Source organism: Gouania willdenowi, chromosome 8, assembly GCF_900634775.1.
Source record: "Gouania willdenowi chromosome 8, fGouWil2.1, whole genome shotgun sequence".
In the NCBI taxonomy this organism is placed as follows: Eukaryota; Metazoa; Chordata; class Actinopteri; order Blenniiformes; family Gobiesocidae; genus Gouania; species Gouania willdenowi.
In genome coordinates, this window is record NC_041051.1 from 24,333,183 (window position 1) to 24,346,623 (window position 13,441).

Genomic DNA, 13,441 nt, shown 5'->3' on the forward strand with positions numbered 1-13,441 from the left:
GTATATATTTTAAAGGGATTTTAATGATGGATTTCTTTCCAATTTGTGCTGTAAAAAAGCGTCACCTGAGCCCTTCTAGATGTGTTAGTAAACCAGACATTAAGAAGAGAGCGGACAGATTCATTTGCAGAGTTAGCTTCTCAAGCCCCTTTTTTTCACTTAAACATTTAATCCATTTATTTCAAAGTTAAATGAATAAAAAATACTCCCCTGTCAGTGCCACCTCTCCAATTATTACCTGAATCTGCAAATGCGCTGAAATGCCTTTCACAGCATTGCATATTTGCCATCGCTCCATTTTTAGCTGCGTCTGTAACACCAGAACTGACGCTCTAAAATATTACATATTCCAGTGTTTCATTCGAATCAAAACTATTTCAATTTCACTGCTGCTGAAGTTCTTTTTTCTTATAACTTCCTTTTTTGGGTGTCAATTTGCGACTTGTCAGCCGTTTATTTAATTGGTATTACATATGCTAATGAGCTGTGTACGATCAAGTGAGATTGAACATTCAAAAAAATGAAATAAATTCTAGCTGCTGCGCAGCAATGGTTGGGGCCAGACAATTTTAGGCATAACAGCAGCTCCAGGCAGAATTCAAATATCTGTCAAAGATTCTGTAATTAAAACAGAAATCCAAAAATACCCATATTTCATCTAGACAGCATGTAGATGTTGGTAATTTGTTATTAACAATTATCGGCTGCAGAATGAAAAACCGATGTTGAAAAATGAGCATTTTGCATTGACTCCAATTGTTTGCCTGAGCGCAAAATTCAAAATCAGTTTTTGAGATTAAAATATTTTCCAACCATCATCGACAATGACTCCAGAATTTTTACATTTTTTGATGAATGCTGAAAATTGATTTAGGAGGAATTTGCAAGCATATGTTTACACTTCTGTTTACAGTCAAACATCTGGATGCTTTTCAGGCTTAATATTTGGTCATTCTAAAATCAGTGTAGACTGTTTGTGTCTGAAGATGAACTGTAGCAAGTCTGATGTTGATTGTGGCAGGAGATAGGTTTGATAAGTTTTACAGTTTTTGATAAAAACAGAGTGATTGATTTCATAATTTGCAATAGGTTTAAATTTACACACGTTTCTTCAGTGTTGGGGCTACATTTTGGTTAAAGAGTAACAAAACCCCAAACCCACCTTTTCTGCTGAATACATATGTATTTGGGTAATGAGTAGTGCTGTTTATTAATCTTAGTCCCACTCTTCACATTTTAGTAAAATTATTTTAGTATTATTTAGTATTTTAGTAGTTGTAGTGACACATTTTAGCTTATGAACTCGCTATGTGTGTGTGTACAGGCACATCATTGTGTGCATTACCGTTTGTCTCTGCACACAGCGGTGTGGGCGTGTCAAACTACTACAGTAGTAACGCCCATAATCAAGGGATTTTTTTTAAATGTTACTCCTAGTGGCAGGTCAGCAGAATGCAGAATTTTAGTTACTATTTAAGTTTGTAAATCTGTAGCACATATGGTTAATGTGAATTTTCAAAATGTTGGACGATTGGCCTGTTTTTCCTGCAGAGGCAATCTTGGATGTTGATTGGAGCTTTGTGAAATGTATGGTGATTGTTTGTGCATTGGAAGTATGATTTCCTCAGAAGAAGATAGACAACAATAGTTTCCTGGCATCTTAGGCTGTCTGGCCCCTAATCTTAATAATGAGAGCTGCATTAGTCCCATTGTGTTGTGCTTGTGGCAACTTTAGCTTAAAGCTGCAGTATGTAGAACAGTGAGACTTGTATGGAATCAACCATGCTCCCCCTCCCCTCCTTGTTCCGAATTTACCAGCATCCTCGTGAGCTTAATCTTGTGTTATTGAAGAGTTTTCTGATGTTTTAAAGACTCTGACATGAAAGCACGTATCACTCTAGTTACTTTCCTTAGCAGCGGCTGCTGCTGTGAGCCCCTCCCCAGTCTCAAAGCGCTCACAGACAGCTGCAGTGATCCCAGCTGCAGGTCAGGGCAGACCCACACCACTCTACATCATGACTGAAAATTAATTGTACATGTTCTCTCCAACTTGGATAAGCATCTCTTAAATTTACGCACAATTAATTCCATTTGTTATTCGTCTCCCTCTGACACCAGTGCATGGGACGGACAGTGCGCCATCATTGATGTTCATTTTGAGTCAGCGCGGCCTTCCGTAAAGTCCGTTCTGCCCAAATATGTTTGGGTCTTTAGACTGTTGCCTCACCACGTCAGCTCATGGAGCACTGTGTTTGTAGAAATATCTCTGCTTGGCTGAATGCTCGAATACAGATCCAAGAGAAGGAGCAGAAGTCCAGACTCCTCTCAGAACACATTGAATTACAATATGCTCAAAGATTAGTATAGATTATTGACCAAATAACGGCAAAAAAACAAAAACTAAAATGTACATACTGCAGCTTTAAGATCCGTGACTTTGACACAATAGGGATGGCAATGTGTTGATAATTTGTTTTGCCTCTAAAAAAACAAGGGATCAAGATAAATATGCACATATTTTGTGCAGTTGCACAAACTATGTGCATATTCAGATTTTTTGGGTACAAAATGACAAACACTGTAAACCTTGACTTCTCCATGGCTTCTGTTTTATTGCGTCACAGCTTCAAAAGAAATGATGTGAGCAGGCTTTTCTATGCCTTGCTGCAGGGGACTCATTATTCCACGCACTTGTCTTATGCCATCCTTCCCCCGCTCCTTATTCTATTACCCTCATCCATTTCTTTTCAATGCTTGCCTCTGCATCAGCCTTTTATTCAGTATCAGCACCAAGGTGGGTGTGAATTCATAATGGTTAAGGCCTCTGTTCAAGCTCTTGGTTCATTTAAGTCTAAGTACCAGAGCTTACCATGGCTGTATTTAACTGTTCCCTGTCTACAAATGTGGATGTTAACCCAATATTATTTCACTTTGAATCTCATCTCTGATGGCAGAACTGTTTGCTCGGGGGTGAGTACTGGACTTTTGAAATGATAAGTTCACATTGAGCACCTGTTGAACACTCTCATACACTTCCACCACTGTTTTTTTTTTATTTACTATGGATTTCCCTGTCGTCTCTCTATCTCCCTCCTTATGCGCCGCTCACAGGCTGCCCTTTAATAAGCAGGACTGATGGTTACTATGACACTGCTGGGGTCTCTTCTCTGGCTCGGCCAATTGGGAAGAAGCTCAGCCATCAGGTGGCCTGTGGCTATTTTGAACAGAGAGAGCTGTGTGTGAAGTGAAGCAAGCAGCTAAATTAAAGACATAACCCACTGATATGAGGAGAGAGGAAGAGGAGGAGCAGGGAGAGATGATGATGCTGGTCTGTCACATTGTGATTGGTTCGTTTCCTGCTCGGTCCTTCCTCACCTTTATTTCTCTCCCTTTTTTGTGAGTGAAAGGAACTCAGATGATGGAAGATGTATCCACATGTATGAAAACACATGCAGTGGTTGTACATATAGAAACATCAGCCACTTGTTGTTTGGGTTGTGTCAGATGTCATAGCAGCTCTTCAAAGCCTCCTGTGGGTTTCCCGTGAGTGTTGTGCACACCTGAGCATTTCAGATGACTCACAGCCACTGAGTGGGCGGCAGCCACACTCGCCATTATCCTCCCTCCCTTCTGAGGGGCCACGAGGGCACAGCGCTTCCAGTGATTGAGTAAATGACACAGGAAGTGGGGATGGCTGGCGATCACCCGAAGAGTAGCAGGGAGTCATCACCAAGGCAACTGGGAGTGTCAGTAGTTTGTACATGGTTGCTAAGTCACAGAGTAGAAGGGCTGAGGGAGTAAACAATAAGGTTTGTTGTTTTGTTTGATATCTAACTGAGAGACGTGGCTATTAATCCCAAACATGGATCAGCATAATGAGAAGGTGCAAACCCTACCACAGCGAGGAGAAGATCTTAAGTCAAACAAGCAGACATGAAGTAAAGATGCAGTTTGTTTCTCTTCTGGCCACAGGAACCATGTGCAGTCCTTCAGGGGGAAATCTCATCATTTCACTGGATGGATTTTTCTGTTATTGTTCCTGTGATCTTCCTATTATTGTTCTAATAGGGAACATGAGCTGGGATCAGACTGTCAGTAGATTGTTTAGTTTTACCCGACTGAACCTTTAACAATCAAAATCCTGTTCACTAGAACACCTAATTAGTAGGTTCAAACTAATCCCAGCTCACGCTGCTATTAGTGTGTCAGCAATTTAATGTTGGCCTAACATTGACAGGAAGAACCAATATCTGAGGATCAAAAAGTGCCATGAACAATCATCTCACATGACGAGATTTCATCATTTGCCAAAAGAAACTCATGCAAGTAGCTTTCCTTGTAAATGCGTGATCTCGTCGCCATAACATGCATGTGAGGCATTTCCGTGTTATGTTGTGCCCTGATCTCAGTGAATCATCTCCTTATTACTTGCCCTGCACTATGTATGGAGTGTTTGGTCTCAGTATGTTTGCTGGTGGGTCGGCCAGTCTCGTCTCTCTTCATCTTCCCAGATTACTCCTCTTATCTTTCCACAGTTTGTATCTTTGCTTTGTTTTGGTTGCTTTTCCTTGGTGAATAAGTTTTTTTTAATTGACTCTTTGTACTTGTTGTTTTCTTAGTTGCACGGTTCTGAACTTGTTTTTGTACTTTGATTTATTAGACTTGGAGTTCAATCAGAACTCCTGCCTCCTCGTCTCTTCACCTCCAACTAAACTTTATAGCGCTGAAAACTGCATGTGACGAACCATTTACTGTCAAAAAAAACCAACAACGACGGCTTAAAATGGAATGGAATTGACGTTGACTAATGCGCGCTGATCATTTCTGAATATGGGAATGTAAGAAGTTAATAAAATCAGGCTTTCCACACAAACAAATGTTGTTCTGGCGTTAATATGAGGGGGAAAGAGAGATTCTAACTGTGGCTCAGACAGAAAAATGTGTCTGATTTTCACCTTGCAGTAATCTGATCAAATAAACCTGTTACATTGTTTATAAACAAAGGAGTTTCAAATTAAAAGTGAGCGTACATGTCATGGGTTTCAATGACATGTACAAGCGTTGGGGAAACTCCATGTTCCGTGATTTCTAGACGGCACAAAAAATAATGACATCATGGCCCAATCCGCCTCCCTGGCTTCAAACTACCTTCTTTCACAGACTACGCGCTTTTGGTTGATTTACGCACGGTGGGCGTGTCAGGAGCCTGGGCCGGAGAATACGCGCAGGAGAGAGGCGCGTAAAAAAGTCCAGAATCCACCAGAGAATAGGGCCCTAAATCTGAAAGGAATCAACACCCCTTATTTTGAACCACAGTATAATGCTGCTATAGGAAGCATTTTTGAACAAGCTGAATGTAAGTTTTAAGAACAAACCAAGTTAATGTAGGGTATTCAAACTACAACAACTGGCATCTTATCCATGTTCTCTGCCTAACGTTGAGTGGGATTGCCTCCTGCAGGTCATCATGAACCTGTATGGAACAAGCAACGATGGAAGTTGACCTGACTAGCAAACCAATCAAGGCCAATCAATTTGATTACATTGAGTTATTTGGTAGTTTCAAGTATTATTAGTAAATTTAAAAGAGAAATGTATCTTACACATTTCATATTTTGTGTTTTATTTTCACTTCTTACATAACCTACTGTTAATTTGCCTGCTGGGTAAATGAAAATGGGGTCACACTATTGCATTAGCCCCATAAGACCGTACCCAGGTTCACACAGTCTCCACGTTATTAATCAGGCTTCATTTGGCTTCCTTTGAATTCAACTCTCAGTTCTATGCAGCATAGATCATGTACTACAGCAGGGCTCAAAATCTCATTTTAATTCAGGGGCCAACAGATATGGACAAGAAAATAGTCATTTTAACATTAGTATGCCCAAGTTTGCTCTTCCACCTTTAAATGATGTATAAAGTATGTAAGACACTAACAGTGAGCGAAGGATTGTCACTTTAAAGATCCTTCATTTTTTTACCATTATTTTTTTAATTTGAGAAAATTTTGTGGAATTATTTAAAGACAATTGCAGAATTTTGGAAAAATGGAGCGTTATTTCAACATTTTGTGATTAAAAATGACTGCCAAGGTGTCATAATCTTGGGAAAAGTGTGAGCCCTGCAAATATTGTGGAGTTTCATAAAATGTGTGTATTTAAAGAGTAATGTGAAATAGTTAGTAATTTGCACAATGATTCGTTATCTGTATTTTTTTTTTTTTTTTTACTTTGCCCTGCAGGCTGGGTTTGACCCCCGGGCACTACACAGATATGTTTTTTTATCACAGGAAAAGTTGAGCAAATAAGTGTTTATAGCAAAAAACAAAACAAAATAAAGTAATCTTGGTTTTGGGGTTGATATTGAGTTTGAATAGAAAAAACTCAATTCATTTTGCGCCAAAATTTCATTTTTTTCCCCATTGGAAATACGATGTAATCGTCTCTCTGAGACTGTTTTAAAACTGTACATGTGCAGAATGATTTTCATCATCATTACTTTAGGTGTATGTCATCTTTGAGCATTCTCACCTCTATTTTAAAAGCCGAAACCCAGTGACTCACTTCTTCTGCCTGGCACACTCAGCTGTCTGCATTCTTGTCACTACCTCCTACAAAAGTGCCAGGGAGCCTGTCAGCTAAAAAAAACAACAGCACTATGAGAACAAGTGGTGCTGTTATATAAACCAAACACTTAACCAGTATAGGAGTTTAGGCTGTCTGCTTCGTTGGCCGGCACAAAAGGCCGGAGGTTTTTTTTGTGTGTGTGTGTGGTATGAGTGTCTGTGTGAGGGTCAGTGGCTGAGTGTTGCGTTACAAACAGCTCATGGGTGGTGGATGTGAAGAAAAAGCTACTTTATGAGAAGCTGATATTCACACTGATTTCATAAAACACTCCTGAGGTGATGATCCTCTCACTCTACTCTTTTGGTCTCTACCCACACACTGAGTCTATTGTACATTGTTGAAGATTCAAAGCCAGGGCCGTGGGTTCGTCAGCCTCGCGCTGAGCATCCTGTGCACCTCACATTACACTGAGTCAGCTTTCATGTACCGCACAGGTGAGTGTGTAACCCTAACCCCAAATCATAACCCTGGTGATCATACAATAGTTACAGAACAGATGGCCTCTCATGTTTGATGCATGTGTTTTAAATAGGGCTGGGATGATACCCTTTTGTTCCAGTTCAATTTTAATACCGATACTTGGGTGCCGATTCAATAAATTAAATTCAATTAAATTGCGATTCTGATTTTGCAAGTATTGCGATTCTACAGTGACAATTATCACAATTTTTTCCTTATCCAAATATATAAGTTGAATCCTAAACTTCTAGAAATATGTCATATTTTCACAAAACAATGCACAACATGAAAAAGGGTGTTCTACACACAGTCTGAGCTCAGCTGTCTGATTCCCTTGTGTGTGCTTGGCATCTTCTTCTTCCTGATCTTCATCTTCCTCACCTTGTGTGTTTCAGGGCTCGGCAGACTCCTACACCAGCCGACCGTCGGACTCAGACGTGTCCTTGGAGGAAGACCCTGAGGCTCTGAGGAAGGAGGCCGACAGGCAAGCTCTGGCCACACTCGAGAAAGCAAAGGTCAGAGGTCAATGTGTATTGATATGTGTATTTCCTCGAATGCTCTCTGGTAACCTACTATATGTGTCTCTCATCAGACCAAACCGGTGGCATTCGCTGTGCGCACAAATGTGGGCTACAACCCGGGCCCCAGTGACGATGTTCCGGTGCAGGGCATGGCCATCTCCTTCGAAGCCAAAGACTTCTTGCATATCAAAGAGGTTTGATTATCTTTGCTGTACATTTATACCAAAATACCAAATTCCCAGTAGAACCATGGCCCGTGTTTCACAGAGAACTTTATTTTAAAGTGACTCGTAACCCATCTCATGAATGCACATTAGATAATCTGTCTAAAGCTGAATAACACAAGTTTGCTACTAATTTGTGTTAGAAATGTCTTTGGGGTTATTTATATCAACTTTTAGCAGCAAATGGATCACTTCCTTGAGTAATTACTTATCACAGTTTGTCAAACATATCGACCTCCAAGCTCCAAGTTTCAAAATTTCCCAATTCAGTTTCAGGGTTTACCCATTTTCTCGTCACTTTTCTGTTTTGTCTTTTCCTGTTCGGATGACTCTACTGCCTGTTAAACATCCCAAAATCATACCATACATATCAATAGATTCAACTTCTGTTACTAATTTAGATTTTTTGCTTCAGATGACTTGTGAAAATGCTGAAATCACCCAAATTTACATTGCAAGAGTGAAGTTACTAGTGACTGCTAGCCCCTGCTAGGTCTTCAGCGCTTGTTTAAGAGGAAAAACTCCATTGAAATGTCAATGGTTCAAACATTATTTATAAAACCTTTAATTACCGCCAACCGGAGAATCACCCTCACGTTTTGCACAAAATCCTGCTCAGCCATTTGAATGTGATTGGCGTGGTCACCATATAAATTACCAGTTCAGCTGAACCTGTCCTTGTACCAAAGCCTTTTCCTATTTGAACTCAGTCACAACAATCTAAACTGCTTGTTCATTACAACACATTTAATACACACTTCAGATTATCTCTTGATTGTTTTTGGTCACAGGATAACATGATCACTAGGGGGTGAACTGTGGGCAAAATATTCACACTTAATAGCGCGTACCGGTAAATGTATGATATTATCCCAAAACATGCATGTGAGGCACGTTTGGGCCTAATTTTAGATAAAAAGAGAGAAAAAGAAATTCAGAACGTGAATTCTATTTTTTCCCATATTTTTTCTACGATCATGGAAAATTAAAGGCTTTATAAGGGTTTAAATTGCTCTTTTATTTCATATGCAGCTTCTAAATCGTGTCTCATTCCTACTTGTAAAGTTTACAGTTAATAGCCTTCCAGTTGAGTTTTCTTTGTCATATGGGTTTAGAATCCCATTAAAGTAGTTTTGGTCGTACAGTTTCTGAGAGTTTCGGACAGTGTAGGAGGGCTTCAGGTTTGGCCTCTTTAGTATTTAGAGGCGATGGTGGGTGTGAAGCCAGTATCGGCTCATGGTACAGCATAGCGCACTGCCTCCTCCTGTCTAAGCCTGAGCCAGGCCATGAGTGGGAGTGAGCATGAACACGAGCTGCAGTGCAGTAGAAAGTAGGTAATCTAAAAATGCTAAAGGCAGAGAAGCAGAAGTAACAGGCGAGTCTGTGTGATGTTTCTTCAACTGATAGTTTACGTTGGTTTAGCTTTGTATCATAAGACATGGTTCAGTCGAATCCAAGAGAAAAATGTATTAAACTCTTCTTTTGTGTCCTTAAACTTAGATAATGTGAGGTTCCTCTTTTTAAAGACAGTTTGTTTAAGAACTGTCACTCTTATAATTGATGAAAAAGTATAAAATATGAATGCAGCTTTTAAAGATCTCTGTTTTCTTGGTGTCTCTGATTAGTTCTGCTGCCACGCATTTCTGTAATTGGTTTTTCTTGCCTTGATTTTTGCATTTATGGACGAGCAGCACACATAGGTGCAGGAAAAGGGCACATCACAGAAAAACATGAAACCGTGTGTGGATGTGTAACCACTGGCCCAGAGCTTGGTAAAATGACATAATGCAGTTCAGATTTGAGTAGCTTTTATTATAGCGGGGACCACAAAAATGTAATTGTCTGATCTGAGGGTCACATTATCAACATTCATGCCAGCATTTGGAAAAATTACCAGTCTGACTATTAACGCAGGAAACAACAAAGGGTTTGTTTGTGTTTTTGTTGTTGTGTATTTTTGCGGGCGGTACTACAAAAGCTGGATTTCCCCCTGTCGCACGAACTTCCGGGATTTATTCAGTGAGTGCTGTACTATGACGCTGGTTAACTTCTTACCTGGGTTGATCACCATTTAGGCCTTGAACACATGTACCCGGGTATTTTTAAAAAACAATTATTCACCCCAGCCCATTAAATGACATACACACATCATGTTTTTAAAATAGAATTCCATCCACACAAAAATAATAAATCTTTATTTTGGTCTGAGCTTTCCAAAAGCCTAGTTTTTTATAACATAATCCTGTGTTTTTCAGCTAAGAAGAGACAAATAATATATAGGGAATGATGCAAACCTTTCATTTACCAGATGACATCCTATAGGAAAGATACAGAAAGGTATTCATTTTCATGGAGCATCATTAATTCATTCATATATTCATGCTGTTGGCGACACCGAGAGCCTCAATCCTGTAAAATAATACAGGCTGTATAAAATGAAAAAAAAGTCTACCTTATGATGTAGAATAACTGAACGCAGCATCAGAGCCACAGACTGCACACAAAATGAGGCAGATATGTGAATAGAAACAAGTCTGTGCTGTAATAAAGTGAAACTGATCAGAGTGTGTCTGTTCATTGTACAATGAATTACTATTGTATAATCTCACATTTTTACACGTCTGCCATTTCCTCCCAGCATTTATTTCCTTCCTGATTTTGCTGCAGCAACTGTGTTGTTGTTTGGTATGATTTATGGATTTGAATTATTCATATTTTTTAAGAATAGTTTCTCATAACGTAAGTTTCTCTGCGTGGTTTCTCCATGTTTCTGATCGGTCAGACGATGCAATCTCCACCCATTTTATGTGAGCGTTTATTTTTAAATAATCTCCATTTGAAACAACAGAAATAACAGAACTTTATCATTCTTAGCATGTTATTACTTAATTATGTTAAGTTGAACTTAAGTTGTATTTTTAAGTTATGCTTACTTATAAACAAATATAGTTCCATTTACTCAAAAAATATTAAAGTAACTCAAAAAGGAAGAACATGTTACATCAGCTTGACATAAATAAGTTAGTATAACTTTTTCTATAACTTTGAATATAAACTACTACTATCTATTTCATTTTTTTGAACGTTTGGATAGAGCTTCCCCTACCAATATATTAGAACCACACTCTCAATGGTTGGATTACTTTGGGAAAAGTGTAATTTTAACAGAAGTGATTACCACACGTACACACTGCACACAAATGCACAACAAGTGGTAACATCTGCTGCTAAATTAAACACCAAAACATAAAATTAGATGTGATAGATGAGCTGCGAATTGAGTGTTTTCCACCCCAGAAAAGCTGTAAACCACAGCAGTTTCTCATTGGAGGCTTTCAGGTAGTTTTAGTAAAATGTAAGCACTGATTTCTGACTATTTAATTTTGCCCAATAAAAGAACAAATGTGTGAAAGTCTAAACCAAATGTTGGCGTGTAGGCTGACGCCTAGCTGCTTGTTCTGCACACAGAAGTACAACAATGACTGGTGGATCGGGCGTCTGGTGAAGGAAGGCTGTGAAGTCGGCTTCATTCCCAGCCCGGTCAAGCTGGAGAACACTCGCATGCTGCAGGAGCAGAGGATGAGACAAAACCGACTCAGCTCCAGGTAGTAAAGACAAGCTCTGTCGTATCTATCAACACAACTACAACCACGATTGTGAAAACAAGTCAAATATGAGTCACTTCTCCCATCATGCACAGCAAAACAAGTCAGAAGAGCTAAAGTAGATCAATGAGTCACTGCAACACAACTATTGTGCACACTGTGCATTATAAACTCATAGCTTCATACATCAGGAGTAAAGGGTTTCATCGTTTGTATTGAATCATTGTTCTATTATTAAAGCTGCTTGGGATGATATTTTTATCAGATAAAGACATCGTTTTGGCCTCATAGATCAATAACTTGAATGTCTTTTGCCCAAAATAAAAAAGATGTTGAAATAGCTGCTCGGAAGTTTTGATCTCCACTGTAAATATTCTTTTAGTGAGTGTGGAGTCCCATAGATGATGCATTAAAGTGTTTTTACATCAATCTTAGTGTGATTTCTTGAGTTGGCCCCAGAAATTCTGCCAAAGTAACTTCCCAACACATTTCTGGTATTTTCACTGAAAATTGCGGCCAAATGACAGATGTTTATTTTGGCGATTACACAGAAATTGCAATTTGAAATTTTCAGATTTTTTTTAGCAAATTATCTTTAATTTATTGATCCAAAAGGCCTACACTATGTCTTTATCTGGTTAAAATATGATTGTCCTGAGCAGCTTTAATGTTTGGTTTTATTTTGTGTCTCTTCATTAACAGTAAATCTGGAGGCAGTTCCAGTCTGGATGTGGCGACTGGAACCCGCAGGCCTACTCCACCCGGCACAGGTGAGCTGATGCAATGGGAACCAGTGTGAGAAATCCCTCTTACTAGGATGAAGATTCAGTGGTGATAATGAATCACAAGATGTCTCATGTCTGAAGTGAAATTAGTCCAAAGAGCTCCGTCATTAGCACCTCAAACAGACTGAAATAGACCTGAGAACAAACCGCGCTGATGAAACATGTTGAGTGTGACTCACATGACTCCACCATTCTGGTCAAGGGCTTTTATTCCACAGCTCACAACCCACGAGGTGAGGTTCCCACCTCCAACGTCATGATTAGTAGTCTATTGATCCATAAGCAGTCATGATGTGATACTTCAGTGAAAGAGAAACTACTTTTAGGGCCATTCAAAGAGGCTTCAGATCTGATTAATTTTAAACTAAATGTTTAATTGGACGGGATGTTAAAAAGTGCTCACCTGTCCATTGGCCTTTAATGAATTAAATGATGTTAACAGTTGTGTTTCTTATGAAAAACTTCAAATACTTTTAGATTTTAAATCAAATGAGGGAAGTGCTGCTTTGTGGTGTCACCTGAATGTAGCGGTAGTTATTTTTTAGTTAAATGATTATATGTTTGTGTTAGTGCAGCTTATCCCTGGAAGCCCCAATTTGAAGCTAATGCATTAGCATTCACTTTTCTATAGAAAACTTTTTTCTTCTTGATCCTTCGTCAATAACAAGACTGTATATAATCACAGAACATCAGGTACATCTCAGATCAGCTGAATCACGCCGACCAATGAGATGAGAAGAAAATACATGGAGGCAGTTTTTCAGTTGATGGAGTGTGCATGGGGTGTATGGGTTTAACTGGAAAACAGCACACTGATGACTCGTCACTTCATAAGTGAGGCTTTGTGTGAGAAAAACCATCAACAAGATGACATGTTCCCCAGCTGAACCATAACGCTGGTAGTGGTTAATCACACAACTGCTCAATGGAGAAAACGTTACAGGCAAATGATGCATGTAATAACACAAATAGAACGAGCCCCGGCTAAAGGACTTCTCTTAATGCTGTGGTGTATGATGCATCACATCTTCAGAGGTTTGAACCCACGTCTGACAAAGACATCCATGGAAGCTGCTACATGGGTGTTGTTAAGTTCAGAGAACCACAGGAGTGTCATTCTGTTCCCAAGCATTATAATGAGCAAATGAGACCAATCATCTGATGTAAAGCGCCGTGTGGGTGCTCATCCTCTGCTTCTGTGCCTTCTTCACCTCCATC

The 13,441-nt window shown here is 39.4% G+C and overlaps 1 protein-coding gene across 3 annotated transcripts in view; it reads left to right on the plus strand.

The window, feature by feature from the left end:
* cacnb1 (calcium channel, voltage-dependent, beta 1 subunit) overlaps positions 1-13,441 on the plus strand; it is a 49,331-nt gene that overhangs the window by 20,749 nt on the left and 15,141 nt on the right. For all 3 annotated transcript variants that reach the window (XM_028454746.1, XM_028454747.1, XM_028454748.1), the window contains exons 3-6: positions 7,484-7,603; positions 7,681-7,803; positions 11,302-11,438; positions 12,141-12,208. In XM_028454746.1, the coding sequence (XP_028310547.1) occupies positions 7,484-7,603; positions 7,681-7,803; positions 11,302-11,438; positions 12,141-12,208 (448 nt within the window). The remainder of the gene's footprint in view (positions 1-7,483; positions 7,604-7,680; positions 7,804-11,301; positions 11,439-12,140; positions 12,209-13,441) is intronic.